This window comes from Podarcis pityusensis (assembly GCF_964106645.2).
Source record: "Podarcis pityusensis genome assembly, chromosome: 11".
NCBI lineage: Eukaryota > Metazoa > Chordata > Lepidosauria > Squamata > Lacertidae > Podarcis > Podarcis pityusensis.
The window spans coordinates 28,998,571-29,014,955 of record NC_138036.1 but is presented as its reverse complement, the minus strand read 5'-3'; the positions used below and the strand labels follow the sequence as shown (position 1 = coordinate 29,014,955).

The window sequence follows — 16,385 nt, the reverse complement described above, 5'->3', positions numbered from 1 at the left end:
TCCCTCCAGATCAGAGGGAGTCTGCCATTACCGATGGCGCCACCCCGGAAGTCTAACACCACTTTGTTTTACTTGGCCAAAGCATTCAACATCCATTTCCCATACACATTTTGTCACTAAACATTCAAAATGTTGCAAAAGACAAAGCTATCTGCAAGATGATTTTATAATTAATGCAAAGTTAAATACCTTAAGACTTCCACTCCAGAGATCAAGTATGCTCTCTATTTGGGTCACTCTTTCATCTGAAAGGCTTAAATCAGTCACATTTGACTCTTGAATATCTCTTTGACTAGATGAGGACCCTTCTGAAGAGCTGTCTTCTGAACGGACTGGGCAAAGACCCCCCATGTTCGTACGAGCCGGCTCCTTTATTGCTGTTGAAACTGAAAAAAAGAAAAAATGAAAAGGGCATTTAGATTTTCCACATCCTATCACTGAACTTACTTGGTGAAAGTCAAACAAAAGGTTTACAAAGCCAGTGTTGGCTTTTTTCAACACAGCAAAAAGTACTGTGGCATCTTAATTGGAAAACAAATTTATTACAGGGTATGCTTTCCTGGACTGGAGTTGACTTCATTAGATGCCTTAGTACCTTCTGTTGCAGCAACAGACTAGCACAGTTGTTGCTTGGAAAGCTTTCGCTGGTCACTGTAAGCAAGCTGTTTGACCTTAAGAGACTGATACCTTAAGCCCACCCCGGGAAGTCGCCATTTGCTAAACCATAGTTAATGGCTTCCTGCTATGTCCTAACACAGAAATTATATACTGTACATAGTTGAACCACGATATAAACAACCCCTTTAACAAAGATGGTTTCCACAGCAAAGCATTTCTTACACCTTCCCCCAATGGTAAGAGAAACTATTTTAAAAAGGGGGGAGAGGCAGTTTTGAGATTAAGCAGAAGGGATATTTATCATGGGGTGGTGGTGGAAGAGGCAATACCCCATTCCATGTAAAGATCACCCCTCATGCTTCTCTACATAGTAGCTATTCTAGAAATACATACACTCGACAGACCATAGGCGGGACACTGAGCAAATTTGCAGGTAAAATCGTGTGTTAACAGTCAGTTCAAACCCCTAGGCACCCATCAAGTTAGCTTGGGCCAGACACTATTTCAGCATAACCACAGCATTTATTTGAAAAAGAAAAGCATGAAACCCCTATGGGCCGTATCTGTAAACTGAACCTTAATGAGAGTTTTTAAGCAGTAGATACACGAGTCAAAATTTTATTTCTCACCCCAGTTAAGTTATACCTTCTATCCTTGTTGTCCGAGTAGATGTAGCAAAATCAGAAGGTCTCCCATGTTTCCTCCGTCTCACTGCTGCAGTTTCATGTCTGCGTTCATCCATTACTGGACTTATTCCTGTTTCAAATATGAGGATTGACCAGATTTGCATAGGCTGGTATAGGGCACTTCAGAATACCACTAATGGAAATATTCTTATGTTGGAAACTGAAACTAGGATTGCAACACTAACAAAATGGTCCCAATATGCACTCCTAGTACTATTAGAATGGAAGGAAGCAGTAGCAGGATTGCAGTCTTGGTGTAACTAACTATGCACTAGAGCTCTCCAAAGCCTTTTAGTTGAGGAAGAGGAACAAACACTTTATTTGTGTGAGTTCCAAAGTCTGTTACTTCCTGCTGAAAGGAAATTTCACTAAATGCTAGATTTACTGGGTGAAAAATAAAATAAAATGCCAAACATTAGAAAATCACAAGGGGCTGCTAACAACACAGTAGAAAGTTTGGCAATATATTTTCATAGACAAGAGATAAAGTCAGCTTTAACACAGATCCACTGAAGTGCAACAGTTCAATACTGGAGGACCAGCACCTTAGGAGAAACCAGCATTTAACCGCCTGGAGATGAGTCACTGCTGCTCAGTAATTTATTGCATCAGTCTTACAAGTTTTCAGATTTAATTAACTAAGCAGATAACACAGGACAGGAAATTAAATTTTAGTGTTAAAACCATTCAAATGCTAGATTTAACACTGCAGCCTGTTTTATTCTGATATTTCTTCTTTATAGGACAGGAAGCTTCTTTGAAGATAATTGTTATCCTTAGATCTATCATTTCAAAGGAAGGCTTGTTATTAGTAATTGGAGTTCTTCCACCAAAGCATACTAGAAACAGGTTTTTCAGTTCAAAATTTTTGCAAAAGCATCAACTCTTCTGGATGCTCACAGTACTAAAACTCTACAGCTTATGAGATGATGGCAATCCCAAATGCAGAGTTCATAGTTCTAATGAAAAGCAGATGTGAACTGGGTAAAATAAGGCAGATAAAAAAAAAGAGGTCAATATTTCCCAGAACGTTTCTACATGCTTGCTGCTTTGGATGACCAGGCTCCATAAAGTTGGAAATATGCCAGTCCAGGTTGCAGTATCCATACCTACATAGCCAGGTTTGCTTCAAGAACTACAAGTTTCTCTTTCATTTCCTCCTCAACATGCCCAAATCCCTGGGAATTCATGCCCTTTTTCTATGCATGCATTTGTGGGAGTTCACAAAAGCACTCCACCTACAGACATCCCATGATAAGGGAATATGACCATCCTTTTCAAGACTGGCTTTATGCTTGATACTCATGCCTTTGTTAAACACTCTCAGACACAAGGGCCCTTGAAACGGGAGAGGACTGCAGAAGTGACTTTCAGGTGGTTGAATCTAACCGAGTCATTGTATGAGTGGAAGAACTTGCAAGAAGAGAAGAAGAAGAGTTTGGATTTGATATCCCGCTTTATCACTACCCGAAGGAGTCTCAAAGCAGCTAACATTCTCCTTTTCCCTTCCTCCCCCACAACAAACACTCTGTGAGGTGAGTGGGGCTGAGAGACTTCAGAGAAGTGTGACTAGCCCAAGGTCACCCAGCAGCTGCATGTGGAGGAGCGGAGACGTGAACCCGGTTTCCCAGATTACAAATCTACTGCTCTTAACCACTACACCACACTGGTTCCCCAATGTGTTGGGGAACCCCGATCAGATTTTGGGGGGTGCAGTGGGTGAGGGGAAATTCTGCTGTGCAAGCTGAAGTTGTTCACTCCCTCAGTGACTTCACTGGATCCAACCCAGGGTTTTGTTCTACATATTTTAGAAGGGGCCATTTTGCATAAGCATTCAAGAATGTACTTCAGCCACAAAATTAAACTTCATCTATGAACTAGATGGCTATTATAAACTCTTGTCAGTTCCTTCTTCAATGAACATGATCTAATGTGAAGGCTGCCTGCTTGGTAACTGTCTTGCTGCCCAAAACTAGAAATTTCATCACCTACTGGACACACTTACTAGAGAAGAATGAGCTGGGCTCATGCAAGACGCTGTTAGGCTCCAGTGTCAGCTCAGCAGTAGGAAAGCCACTGTGATCTCCAGATGGTTTGAGGAGGAGGAGAAATTCCTAACGTTGTTTCGTCTTACAGGGTGGGATTACTACACCTGCAGCTAATCTGATATTAGCTTGCAAAAGCGTTCCCTCCCCATTAAGGATGTGAGTACATATCCAGTAGCAGACCATCTTACAACTGCTCTTAGAACTACTGTAGAATTCTAGAGTCTTGCAATAATTTGAATTCTAGCAGTTTTGCTGCTGTACATAATTTGTTGTTTAAAGGTCTATTTTGTGCAAGGTCTTCTGACTCATGCTTGCTCAGTGACAAAAGGACCAATTTACCCTCAAGTGCTTGTCCATCACTTGGCATACAAGGCTAGTAAAATATGTTTGCATGTGCAGGCCCTGCAGTAAAAACTCAAAACGGCATCATTATCTAAACCTTTTATTTTGTTGTCTATGAAATGAAACTGTGGAACTTCAGGAACCTGCCTCAGCTCCAAGCTAGAGTCAAAGACAAGGCTTCTGGTATGATCCAGTGGGTGGCCAAACACTCAACATCACAAGTAGAAATGTGAACAAAAGGAAAGAAACAAAAAGGCTAAATGATCAGGAAAGAAATATAGGAGAGAAGAAATAGATGTTGGAAGAAGAAAAAAGTAGAAGATTCAGAAATGTAACAGCAAAACTCTTAATGTGATAAGATGACTGTTAGCTGAAAGACAAAGGCGAAACCGATAAGGAGCACACAAGCCTGGAACCTTGATATCCAGCAGGTAGAATCCCAGTTTCAATGTAACATTCAAGAATGTATATATTTGTTGTGACCCACCCTGCTGACAAAGGATGGGGATAGTCATTTCTTAAATTGATAAAGGTGTTTTAAAAAGAAAAGAAAGGTCTTAGCAATGTAAGCATTAAAAACATAGTGAAGGCCCATTATACTTCTGTTTTTCAGGCTTGATTTGTATTTCCTAGACAAAAACACCCAGCGTGTCTTTTTATGCAAACCTGGCTATATCTAAAATATGTCTCAGGCGTACAAGCAAGAGAAAGAGAGTATAGGTGTTATTGTGCTGCTGTGTCAAGCTTAAAGACATGAATGTCCAGAAAACAACAAAGAGAAAAATTGGAAAGAAGCCCAGAAAAAGAGGGGGCAGGTCCACCCCCTATTTTTCCAGTTTTTCCCCAGACCTTCATATCACTAGTCAAGCTGATAGTGAAGCAGAACTGCATCCATCTGAAAATGCAAGAATCATAAGAGGTCCTGAAGCCACTCTCTCTCTCTCTCTCTCTCTCTATATATATATATATATTATACTATATTTATACACTATACATACAAAACCAAGTGCTAGTAAGAACTGCTGCATCTCTTAAGATTCTTTACAATCTTGCCACTTCAAACTGTCCTAGTTTGTTTTTCTTGCAAAGTAAATAAACAAACTTTTGTAATTTTGAATAAATGCCTGTAAAAATTGGAACTATAGGGATGTCATACTTTCTGAATGCCTTGAAAGATTAAAAGCATTAACATGAATTAAAACTATTTCACATTTTCAAAAGGAAATATTAATGCAAATGTTACTTTTCAAAATGCCTCAGGATATATATTGTTAACTAAAAAAAATGTCTGAAACAAATCATTAAAAGTCAATCATTCCTGTCTTCCAAGAAAGAAAAATACCACAAGGCACCAGATTATAGGAACATAATGACTAGATAGGAAGAATTAAATGTTCAGTTTGGCCAGAACTAGTCTACTCTGCTTAGCAAACGTGTAAAAATATAGCACATATATAAACTGACAAATGAATATGTGCTATGAAATCTCCTTGAAGTAAATCATATTATGAGTTAACATGTTACCATGAATTAGATACAGCGGCGTAGCGTGGGTTATCAGCACCCGGGGCAAGGCAAGTAATTTGCGCCCCCTAACCCGGGGCAAGGCAAATAATTTGCGCCCCCTAACCCGGGGCAAGGCAAGTACAGTAATTTACTCTCCCAAGCAGCAGCAGCAGCGAGGCTTCTCTTTCCCCCGCGCTCTCCTGGAGCTGCCTCTTTTCTTTCCTTTTTTCCCTTTCTCCAAGGCTTTTCGCTTTCTCTCCTTAATTGATTCCTCCTCCACACCGCAGCGTTTCCTAGCTGCTTCCCCCCCCCTTCCCCTCTCTCTCCTTCTCGCTCTGCTTGCCTTGCCCTGCACCGGCAGCAGCAGGCGCAGCCAGACCCCCGTCAGCCAGCCCGCCCGCCCGGCTTCCTCTCCTTTTTTTGCCCGCGGCAGAAGGCTTCGCTCTCCCCCTTCCGCGACCTCCTCGCCAAGCCGAGCGAGCGCGGGCTCCCTAACCCGTGGATTTTAGTAGGGGCAGAGAGCTGCTAGTGCGAGCGCGCCCCCCGCCCATGTTGCGCCCGGTCCCCCTGGCACCCCCCACACTACGCCACTGATTAGATATCATGCCAATGGGAAACTCTGAACAATTTTAGAATGCTTCGTTGAAGATCAGGCAAAGTATGAGTATATTTCATGTGGGACAACACAAAGTCATCCTCTTCTGGGTTATGAGGTTTACATGGTAGCAGAGCATTTGAGCATGAAAAAGAGTTCAGGTTTAATCCTGGGTGTACAGTGCAGATAAATAAAATGTTGCCAACCTTTGCAATATGCTCACATACCAGTCAAGGTACTCCATTTCAAAATATAAGGCATGGGAGGGCCTTCATTCTAATCACGAGTAACTCCCTTTCCTGCACTGGCATTTCAGAGAGTTGGAGATAACTTCCTTTCATAAAAAACCAAATCACCCCTTATCTCCTGATAAATATCCAGTTTCTATCACAAGTTACCTGCAGACTGCTGGTGAACCTCTATGCGATCCGACTGCCGTAATACACTTGGCTCAAACTTTGGGGTAACTACAGCATAGCGAAGCAGCTCTTCATATTCATCCTGTCATAAAAGGACCACAAGACAGATGTCAAAGGGTGTGACTGGGTTGAGTGCGACAGTTTGTGCCACTGTGTAGGAAGGCTATTATCACGCATTCTGCTTTTGCTATCATATTGTTTGGGAAATTGTCTTAATGTATTCATTGTACTTTTATTGTATCTTTCGATGCATTAATATTTTGTTTACCACTTAGGGGGCCGTAACGTAACGCAAATAATTGCAAAATTTGATGCCAAATCAAAAGTTCAAAATGCGGGAAGTTTAACTTGCTCTCTTTCTATTTCCATCCTTGCTCATTCCTTTCCCCATGCAAAACAGGCTACTGATCTCAAGGTTTCCCTGCTTGCCAAATCTCTTAGTTGCTGAATGGAGAAAGACATGGCTTCTGGGGTCTTGCCACAGCTCAGCCCTCCTATTCCCCCCACCCCCCACTGTGATAGCTTGTTGGTTTTTCAAACACCATTCCCAATATTTAAATTGAGTTACTCAAATCACTAACACCTAATGTCTGTTTTATTTATATACTGTATTAACACATATTATGCTCAAGACTACCACAAAACAGACAAAATCATATAAAAAACAACAACACAGCACCACCAAACACACAAACAAATTCTAAATTAGGCACTACTTTAAGGCATTATATGGTAACAGCCCATTAAACAATTCATCAAAATGTAACCGATGAAAAACCAATCTCAAAACAAACAGGTTCATAATTACCAAATCATAAGAGTACTTCAAAACTAAAAACTTAGTCCTGAACTAATTAAAACACATATCCCACCTAATACAAAAAAATAATACTGTGACCATAAGCACACTTACTAGGGAGCAAGCACCAGAAAAGCAGCACATTTAAAAAGGACAGAATATAGTTGCCAAGAAATTCATATGACGTAAGAAGTATGCAGTGCACTTGTGGGGCCAGCATCTCAACCTCCTCTCTTACCTGGGCCAACCTAAGTCCTTTCTTAGCTATCCCAAAAGTGAGGGCTCTGGGATCTGATGACATGGATCAGAATACAGAGTCTCACCTTCATTCAACCACCAAGGAAAGAACCCGCCACCTGCAGTAGCTTCATGGAAAATACCCATGCAATTGACATCACTGCTGTTTTTGCACCCAACAGTGGATGTTGACAATAATATCTAACAGTAGGAGTAATAATTGTAATAATAATACCTAGGGGGAGGGTTGGATTCACAGGGCTTCTTTCTCTTTGGTGGTGGCAACTGGGAAGCAGATGGTAAGATGTGTCTCACAAGTCTTCTAAATTGTTGCTGCTGAGCTTAGTCCTTGATACCAAAGCTACTGAGAGAAGGCAACACTATTACGGTAGCTACTTCAACCACCTCAGGGCCTATGATCAGCAGGGGAAACCTTGTTGGTGGTGCTGCCTCTGGCTGCTGCCTGGTTGGAATTGGCCTGTGACAGGGCATTCTCAGTGGTGGTTCCTCATTTGTGGAATGTGCTCCCTGGTGAGGTGTACCCACCTCCCTAATTACTGACTTTCAGAAGAAATTTTAGAACATTCCTGTTTATTACCAACATTTGATGGCTAAAAGATACTGGCCAGGGCAACCTTGACATTAGGAACTGTGAGATACAATAGTTTTTAAATGTTTTAGATGTTCTAAATATTTTTAAATGTTTCTTATTTATTTATTTTTAAATTGTATTGTTCAGTCATTTTGATGTTTGCCACCCTGGGTTCTTTTGGGAAGAAGGGTGGGACAGAAATTTAATAATATTACTTATGAGACAGCTTCTACAATATTGCCACTCAGAAGCCACTTCAGCAATCATCCTGAAACAGCCAACCTTTTCACCCAAGTACTCACACTCAGAGTCAACAAGGTGGCTCTCCCTCTCTGAAGGGCTGACACCCAAACACCCACTCATGACTGAGGAAGTGCGCCTTCTTGATGGGCTAAGGATCTGGTTTCCTCAGGAGAGCTACGGTCAGGGAGCAGCCAGCATTCAAATTATGCTAGCTTGGGCCTGTGCATAGCCATCAGGAGGATTAGACCCACTGATCTGCAGTCCAAATGTGCAAACATTCCTGGTTCCTAACAGCATGCTTTGAACAAGCTTGTGCAGAGTGCCACTCAGAGCCATGGCTGCTGGTCCACCTGCCAGCCTTACCTCAGCCTAGTGTGGCAGAGTTGTGCCCACCCTTAGATGAAAATACATAGCAGAAGACTAGAAATTTGAGCTTCTGATTGTGGCCGTTATAAAAGGTCGACATGCTGCATTTATTTATGAAGATGTACATTGTACTACACTTATTCTTCTCCACAGACATTTTGTACTGTTTCATTCTGCTAGATTTACAGGTGAATAGGATCTAAATGAAAGTTAACAGTTCTTAAGACATGCACTTTTAAAAAACATTGCACAATTTCCAAAAACTATTTCTAGCCTACCTGAAGTTCTGAAGAAACAGAACTCCCTCGATCAGAGTCTTTTGGCAAAACTGGACTTGTGCTGTTCTCTTCAGATGATGACATCCCACACTAAGGTATACCTATTTTTTTAAAAAAATAATCCAGAGGATGAACTTCATTTTTTATCCAAATCCCATTTCTTCATATGCATTGGCCAAACGTTCTTCTAAATCATTAATGGGCTCCAAATTTGAGGCAGGTAATCTTACGGGGTCACAAACTTTTCCATAACCAGTTCTAGTTCAATATTTGTGGTTCATTTAGGCTAGGAAGCAGAGTACTTCCTTACTTGCCACTCTCTTCCAAAAAAGTGTAATAAGGCTGTCTTTTTCAGAATAATCTGCACCTCCAGTTTACACTAACTAGAATACCATATTGAATAAAATAATAAGGGACCAACACTTAAATTTTGTTGCTTTCCCTGCTTTTTGGGAGTGATATTGCTGTTTTGTTATTATTGATTTACTGTTAATAGGCTTTGATATTGTTTTTAATTATTCAACTGGTAACGACTTGGAGTTTTGTTCAAAAGAAAAGTGGGATTATTCAATAAAATATAAATAAGCACCAGAAATCAAAAACTAATAATATTGATTAGAACACTGAGTAAAACAAAAAAAGGTAAAAATCTAAAACATGGCCTGACACCTTGTCTCTATACCATTCTTTTTCTTTTCTTTTTTGCAATGCAATGTACAAGTTAAGACCGACCATCCTACAACATTCTAACACATATTCACAGGTTAACTAGAAGCAGGTTAGCTTGCACTGCAGAATAACCTAATTTGGTCTATATACCGTATTTTTCGGACCATAGGACGCACTTTTTCCCCTCCAAAAATGAAGGGGAAATGTGTGTGCGTCCTATGGAGCGAATGCAGACTCCTCGGCTTCAGCGATAGCAATGCGAAGCCTCCGAAGCCTGCGCTCCGGAGGCTTCGCGTTGCTTCCGCTGAAGCCAGGAGAGTCTGCTCTTTGAGGCTGGCGGTGGGGGAAAGCAGCGCTTCCCCCATCGCCAGCCCCAGAGGATGGGGGGCAGCGAGAAGGCGCGCGACGCCTTGCCGCTACCCTCCAACCCGGCTTCGAGGCTGGCGGTGGGGAAAGCAGCGCTTCCCCCATCGCCAGCCCCAGAGGATGGGGGGCAGCGGGAAGGGGCGCGACGCCTTGCCGCTACCCTCCAACCCGGCTTCGAGGCTGGCGGTGGGGAAAGCAGCGCTTCCCCCATCGCCAGCCCCAGAGGATGGGGGGCAGCGGGAAGGCGCGCGACGCCTTGCCGCTACCCTCCAACCCGGCTTCGAGGCTGGCGGTGGGGAAAGCAGCGCTTCCCCCATCGCCAGCCCCAGAGGATGGGGGGCAGCGGGAAGGCGCGCGACGCATTGCCGCTACCCTCCAACCCGGCTTCGAGGCTGGCGGTGGGGAAAGCAGCGCTTCCCCCATCGCCAGCCCCAGAGGATGGGGGGCAGCGGGAAGGCGCGCGACGCCTTGCCGCTACCCTCCAACCCGGCTTCGAGGCTGGCGGTGGGGAAAGCAGCGCTTCCCCCATCGCCAGCCCCAGAGGATGGGGGGCAGCGGGAAGGCGCGCGACGCCCTCCTGCTACTCTCCAACCCTCCTTTGGGCTTTTGCGGGAGATGGGGGAATTCCCCCACCTCCCGCAAAAGCAGGCAAAAGCCGCGCGCTCTTTAAAGGGGCTCCGCGGCTTTTCTAGGAGGTGGGGGAATTCCCCCACCTCCTAGAAAAGCCCGCAGGAGCCGCACACCCTTTAAAGAGCAAGCGGCTCTTGGGGGCTTTTCCCCAAGGAGGGAGAAGGGACTGACTGGCCGAGTCAGTCCCTTCTCCCTCCTTTGGGCTTTTGCGGGAGATGGGGGAATTCCCCCACCTCGCGCAAAAGCAGGCAAAAGCCGCGCGCTCTTTAAAGGGGCTCCGCGGCTTTTCTAGGAGGTGGGGGAATTCCCCCACCTCCTAGAAAAGCCCGCAGGAGCCGCACACCCTTTAAAGAGCAAGCGGCTCTTGAGGGCTTTTCCCCAAGGAGGGAGAAGGGACTGACTGGCCGAGTCAGTCCCTTCTCCCTCCTTTGGGCTTTTGCGGGAGATGGGGGAATTCCCCCACCTCCCGCAAAAGCCCGCAAAAGCCTCGTGCTCTTTAAAGGGGCTCCGCGGCTTCTGCTGGCTTTTCTACGAGGGGGGGAATTCCCCCACCTCCTAGAAAAGCCTGCAGGAGCCGCACACCCTTTAAAGAGCGCGCCGCTCTTGGGGGCTTTTCCCCGAGGAGGGAGAAGGGACTGACTGGCCGTTTCAGTCCCTTCTCCCTCCTGGTCGAAAACCCGCAGGAGTCGCGCGGGGCTCCTGTGGGCTTTTGCGGGAGGTGGGGGAATTCCGCCACCTCCCGCAAAAGCAGGGAGAAGGTCTTGGAGTAGCGGACAGGCTGCGTGCAGCCTGTCCGCTGCTCCCAGAGCTGCGGGGGGGGGGGGAAATAATATTTTTTTCCCTTGATTTCCCCCCCTGAAAACTAGGTGCGTCCTATGGGCCGGTGCGTCCTATAGTCCGAAAAATACGGTAATCACCTTCTTTATACCATACACTAAGCTTCCACCCTCCAAATATGGAGCCTGCTAGAAACTCTTTCAAGTTATAAGACAAATCCTGCCTATGTGGCAAGAAACTGTTTTGAATAACTGTAAATAGTCTTCTAAGATCACATAAGCAGAATCTGCAGGTCTTGATTAAGACAAATGGAGTAGTTCACTGGTTTTGGGGAAGCATTACTCAAGTAAAGGTACCAACAGCATGCAGAAATACTCTTTCAGCTCCTATTTCAATCAAGCTTTTATCTTAATCAGCTCTAAAGTGTTGCTTAAGGCTAATGCACAACAGATGCAGACACAGGAGGTTAAGGCGGCCATATTTCAATTTTATCCAGCTGTCCTAAAAATGTGCAAAGTAGCCAATTTATAGCACTTTAAAGAGTGTTTAAAGCATATCACGCACAGTAATTTCAAATAAGGGCATAAGAGAGGGAGACAGCAACTTTTCTATTGTCACTAAGTCGGCTCATATGGCTTAGGTTGGGAGTAAGAAACGACTGAGCTACCATGAGGGAAAAGTAGGTAACCAAGTTGCTTAGGCAACCCAACAGACCTAAAACACACACATGTACCTTCAAGCATGGGTCTGCTCAATTTCACGGAATGTGAATTAACATGCTGCGAAAAAACATACGTTGTGCGCATTAACAACAGTAGTGTAAAAGGCATGTTAGCAAGCATTTTGTAGCAGTAAGGCTACTGGACTGACAATCACACCCATATGGTTTTTTTTTCTTTTTGTTGTATTGGTCTTCAGTCAGCGGCAACATTATTTTTGATTACTTCTTTATTTCTCACTACATTTACACCCCGCCACTCCCCCCAAAGAGCTCCAAGCAGCCTGCATGGTTCTCCCCATCCTCATTTCATCCTCTTAACAATCCTGTGAGGCCAGTTAGGCTGAGTGAGTGACTGAACCAGGCATAGGCAAACTCGACCCTCCAGATGTTTTCGGACTACAACTCCCATCATCCCTAGCTAACAGGACCAGTGGTCAGGGATGATGGGAACTGTAGTCCCAAAACATATGGAGAGCCGAGTTTGCCTATGCCTGGACCAAGGCCACCCATCCAGTCGGGATTATGAAGCCTGCTCTCCTGTACAGCCCAGCCCTCTAACCACACAGGCTCAATTCTCACGCTCGCCATATCCTTTAACTCCTGCTTTCCTCTAGGCAACCCAAAAGAGAGCGTCGCTGGGTACACTGGTACAGGAAAGCCGCAGTTCTTACAGACCTACCTGGGAGTAAAGTCCCACTGTACTCAATGGGGCTTACTTCTGAGTAGGCGCAAACAAGTGCATGCACTGTGAGTCGCAAAGGGGCCAACAGGCCTTAGAAGGCGCCAGGCAGGAGCGTGCAATTAGAAGGAAGTGCTGCGAAGGGTGCATTGCACGGAGAGAAGGGAAGAGACGCTTTCGCCCCTCTAGGCAACGGGCAGATGCAGAATTTAGAATGGTGCTTATTGCGCGTCAGGACGCGAGGAAAGTGACGCGCCTCCGCGACCCAGTGCTTCTCCAGCCTGCCCCTGGCTCGAGGTCCCCGCAGCCCCTTCCCCCGAAAGCCGCCTCCCTCACCTGAGCAGCCTCCTCCGCTCCTCACCTCCCCAGCAAGAGAAGCCTGACAGTTTCAAACTGCCAGCCCTGAAAGAAAGCACGTCTGTGATTGGTCCCCGTCCTCTTGTTAAAGACCCGCTGACAGGGCAGTGTCGCGCAGCCCGCTTGATAGCCAATCGGCACTCCGGACACGCATTCGGAGGCGGGGCTTTGCCGGTGACGAAGGCCAATTAAAACCCCAGAAGCAAGGGCAGTTCGGCTAGGGATTTTTTTTTAAGGGCTTCCAGAGCGTGGGTTCTGACGTAACAGAACGGGCCGTCTCCCGCGTGCTGATTGGTTCGTTGATGGGAGCCCGGGCCCGAGAGGCGGGTAGCGAGGAGGCAGTTGAGGGGTAAAGGCCACGTGACAAGGGCGGGAGAAGGCGGGGCGCGTCTGAGGGACGAAGCTTGGGCGGAGCGTAGCTGGAGGGTTTGTTGTGGTTACGCAGAAGCACCGCGCGAGCCCCCTTTAAGCGCAGCGGGGATTGCACCGAAATGAGGGTGCACAGGATTGCAGTCTAAATTATAAGAGGGACTTGGAGGTGCTTGATTTGATCAAGATTCCGCCTGGTCTAGGGGAAGGCAGAAAGATCTTCTGGAAGATCCCTTGATGATGTGCATTAGTTCTTAAGGGTTTCTCGTTCCCAGCTGCTTAACAGCAGCAGCAACAGAAATACTTTCCCTGACTAAATTAGGCTGAAGAAAGCCAAGCTGTGGGACTGAAAACAAGGCGGACAGGAAGGCACCTGCATTCTCTGGATTCTCCTGCTTTGCGTAATGACCAAGAGTCGCTCCTGTACTGCGGAGGTTTAGCAGTAGGTTTATTTCACTAAAATTTCAGCTTTTCCTCACAAATAATGGAGTTTCCTATTGTAAAGGCACTGGGGAATACTTAAAATGCCAGCGAGGCTGAAGTACTTGCTAAGGGTTAGTTGTAGGGAGTGCAGTTTGGAGATTCCCATAAGGTGCATGGTGGTTGGTCACTATCAGAACAGGATGCTGCACTTGATGGGCTGCTGGTCTGATCCATCAGTCTCTTACGTTCTTACGGTGTACAAATCCAACACATTTTGAGGATGCATGGACAGTTCCGGGGAGTTCCAATCAGCAAGCCCAAGAGGCTCAGTGGTTTAGACCACAGCGCCACCCACATCCCTGTACATATTAACAGCCTGCTCATTATCCACGTATGGCTTTTTGTGCAGCCAAAACTGCATAATTTTTACACACAAGAGGGGAGGTGTTAACAGGCCTGGGGAAACTACAATACTAAATTAAATAATAAGTGAAGCACATATGCAAAATCAGTCCAATAAGGAGGATTGAGCTGGCTGTCCAGAACACTGTTGCACTCCACACTGCAGTATCTTCCTGCAGGTCCTACTTAGTTAGAAAGAAGACTTCCCTGCCTCCCCACCCCCTTGTTTAACCTTCTCAATAAAATATCATTGTGGAATATCTCTGATCAGCTGACAAATGACTAATACTGTACTGAGGTAAAAGCAATGCTGTCAAAATGAAAGAGATCAGGTAATCAGCTAAGCCTCTGAAATGATTTCAAAAGATCAGTATTTCTAGAGATCTCTTAATGGCAATGTGTACAGCAATAACGTATTTGTGATGACATATTTTGCCTCCAGCACTATGAATTTCCACTGCATCCAGAGGTAAAGAACAATAAAGTGCACATTATCAGGCATCTCTCATGCTAGAACTGGGGGTTCTGCTGAAATCTATTATTCAAAATTGTGAGGAATGAAGCCTTCTTTTATTTTCCCATTTTTGCTTGCAGCAGTCTATGATGTACCATTTTAAAGGCAGCCTACGGACAATTCCACAATGCAACTTACAGAACTACTATGAAGCTTATCCTTATAAATAACTACTAAGTGCGCAGAACTGAGTCTCCACTAGAAAGTGCACTTATGAGACAGTGGAGCTGCCAGATGGAAATCTATCCACATCTTGCTCCAAAGAGATGGATGTTGACAGATGATGACTGGCTTCAGGTTTCATGGGTCCCCTGGCAAAGTGCTCTCTGATTGGACTCTTCCTATGATAGTAGCCCCTCTGAGACTTGTCTGGTGGGACCAGGCACCTTCAAACTGCCATTGAAAATTCCCACAGTAACCCAATGTAGCATTGCTAAAATGACTAATACCCAGACCCAGCCACCTGGCACTCACGGCAGCCCCGGGCAGACATCAGTGGTGGGTTCTTCTGAGGTACTGATCCCTGAAAGATATCACCTGCTGAATCCATCTGTCCCATTTGGATTTCACACATGAGTAAGCAGGGGCACCATATAGGTGGGGGCATGGGGCCGAGACCCCCAAATTTTCAAGCAGGGGGCCAGGCCCCCTCAATATTCTGCAGCTGCAGCAGGCTTCCCCGTGGCTGTGGTGGACCCCAGCAAGCCCCCTCCCATCGGTGCACACTGCCCCCCCCCCCCGTTGGGCAGAACCCAGTGCATGTGTGAGTAAGTATGGCTATTTTAATTTATGTAGGCAGTAGAGCTACTGGGACACGGCCCTCACACAGAAATTCTCTTTTCATCACTTCTCTGATAAAAATAGGGACATCTTACCATACCCTCCAATATTTCTCAGATGAAAATAGGCACTTCCTAAGGAAAAGCGAGACATCAAATCAGAAACTGGGATGACTTCTGTATATCCGGGACTGTTCCTGGAAAATAGGGATACTTGGAGGGTCTGCAAAAGGAGCACAGGAAGTTCTGTATACCGATATAGGAGAATTTATAAAACAAGTGGCCCTCACTGACCTGGTGTAAAAAGATCTTGTCAACCCGAGGAGCCCTGGCTGCCTAGATAAAACACTATAGCCCTACACACCTTTACCTGGGAGTAAGGCCCACTGAACTTAGTGCAGCTTTCGTCTGAGTAGACAGCTATTTACTAGGTGCAAGTCAGCAGAAGCAGACGCCCCTGCTCGGCCAGGCACTTGGGAGCCTCAGCAATCGCTCTCTCCACCTGGAAACAAACTGGGACTGCTCGAAGAAAATGCATGTGCCAAAAATAGGCGCTGGGCTGCCCCCTTACCTGCTTGTGATTGCCCAAGCAGATAGCCAGCCAATCAGGATTTTGTTAAAAAGATTTTTTTCCTTCTCACTTCCCTCTGTGGCCCCCTAGCATCATGCTGTGTCCCCCCCCCCCATTTACGTAATTTTCACCTGTGCTCCCCTTGGAGTATCCCGGTTGGGAAACACTGATTTAGTCCACTGCCTGAGCTGGACATACACCACTGTGTTACTTTTCTTTCTCTGAAGAAATTCCCATCACTTCTACAGCAGGTGGCAACGCATAATACTGTTCAGGCACCACTGAACTGACAGATGATCACTTGTGAAGACTGGAGGAGTGACTGGAATACATATGACATTGTGAGGGGAAACAGCTATAAACTGGATTTTACTAGGAGGTAATAAAGATTCCTTAGTA

At 45.5% G+C, this 16,385-nt stretch overlaps 1 protein-coding gene across 6 annotated transcripts in view; it reads right to left on the bottom strand.

The window, feature by feature from the left end:
* The window catches only part of POC5 (POC5 centriolar protein), a 38,647-nt gene extending 25,622 nt beyond the window's left edge, over positions 1 to 13,025 (bottom strand). Inside the window, exons 1-5 of one of the 6 annotated variants that reach the window (XM_080972712.1) lie at positions 12,908 to 13,025; positions 8,730 to 8,830; positions 6,194 to 6,296; positions 1,264 to 1,374; positions 190 to 386 (exon numbers count right to left, since the gene is read on the bottom strand). In XM_080972712.1, the coding sequence (XP_080828838.1) occupies positions 190 to 386; positions 1,264 to 1,374; positions 6,194 to 6,296; positions 8,730 to 8,813 (495 nt within the window). In that variant the 5' untranslated portion in view covers positions 8,814 to 8,830; positions 12,908 to 13,025. The other 5 variants (XM_080972714.1, XM_080972713.1, XM_080972716.1 and 2 more) reach the window with 5 other exon arrangements.
* Positions 13,026 to 16,385: the final 3,360 nt, after the last annotated feature.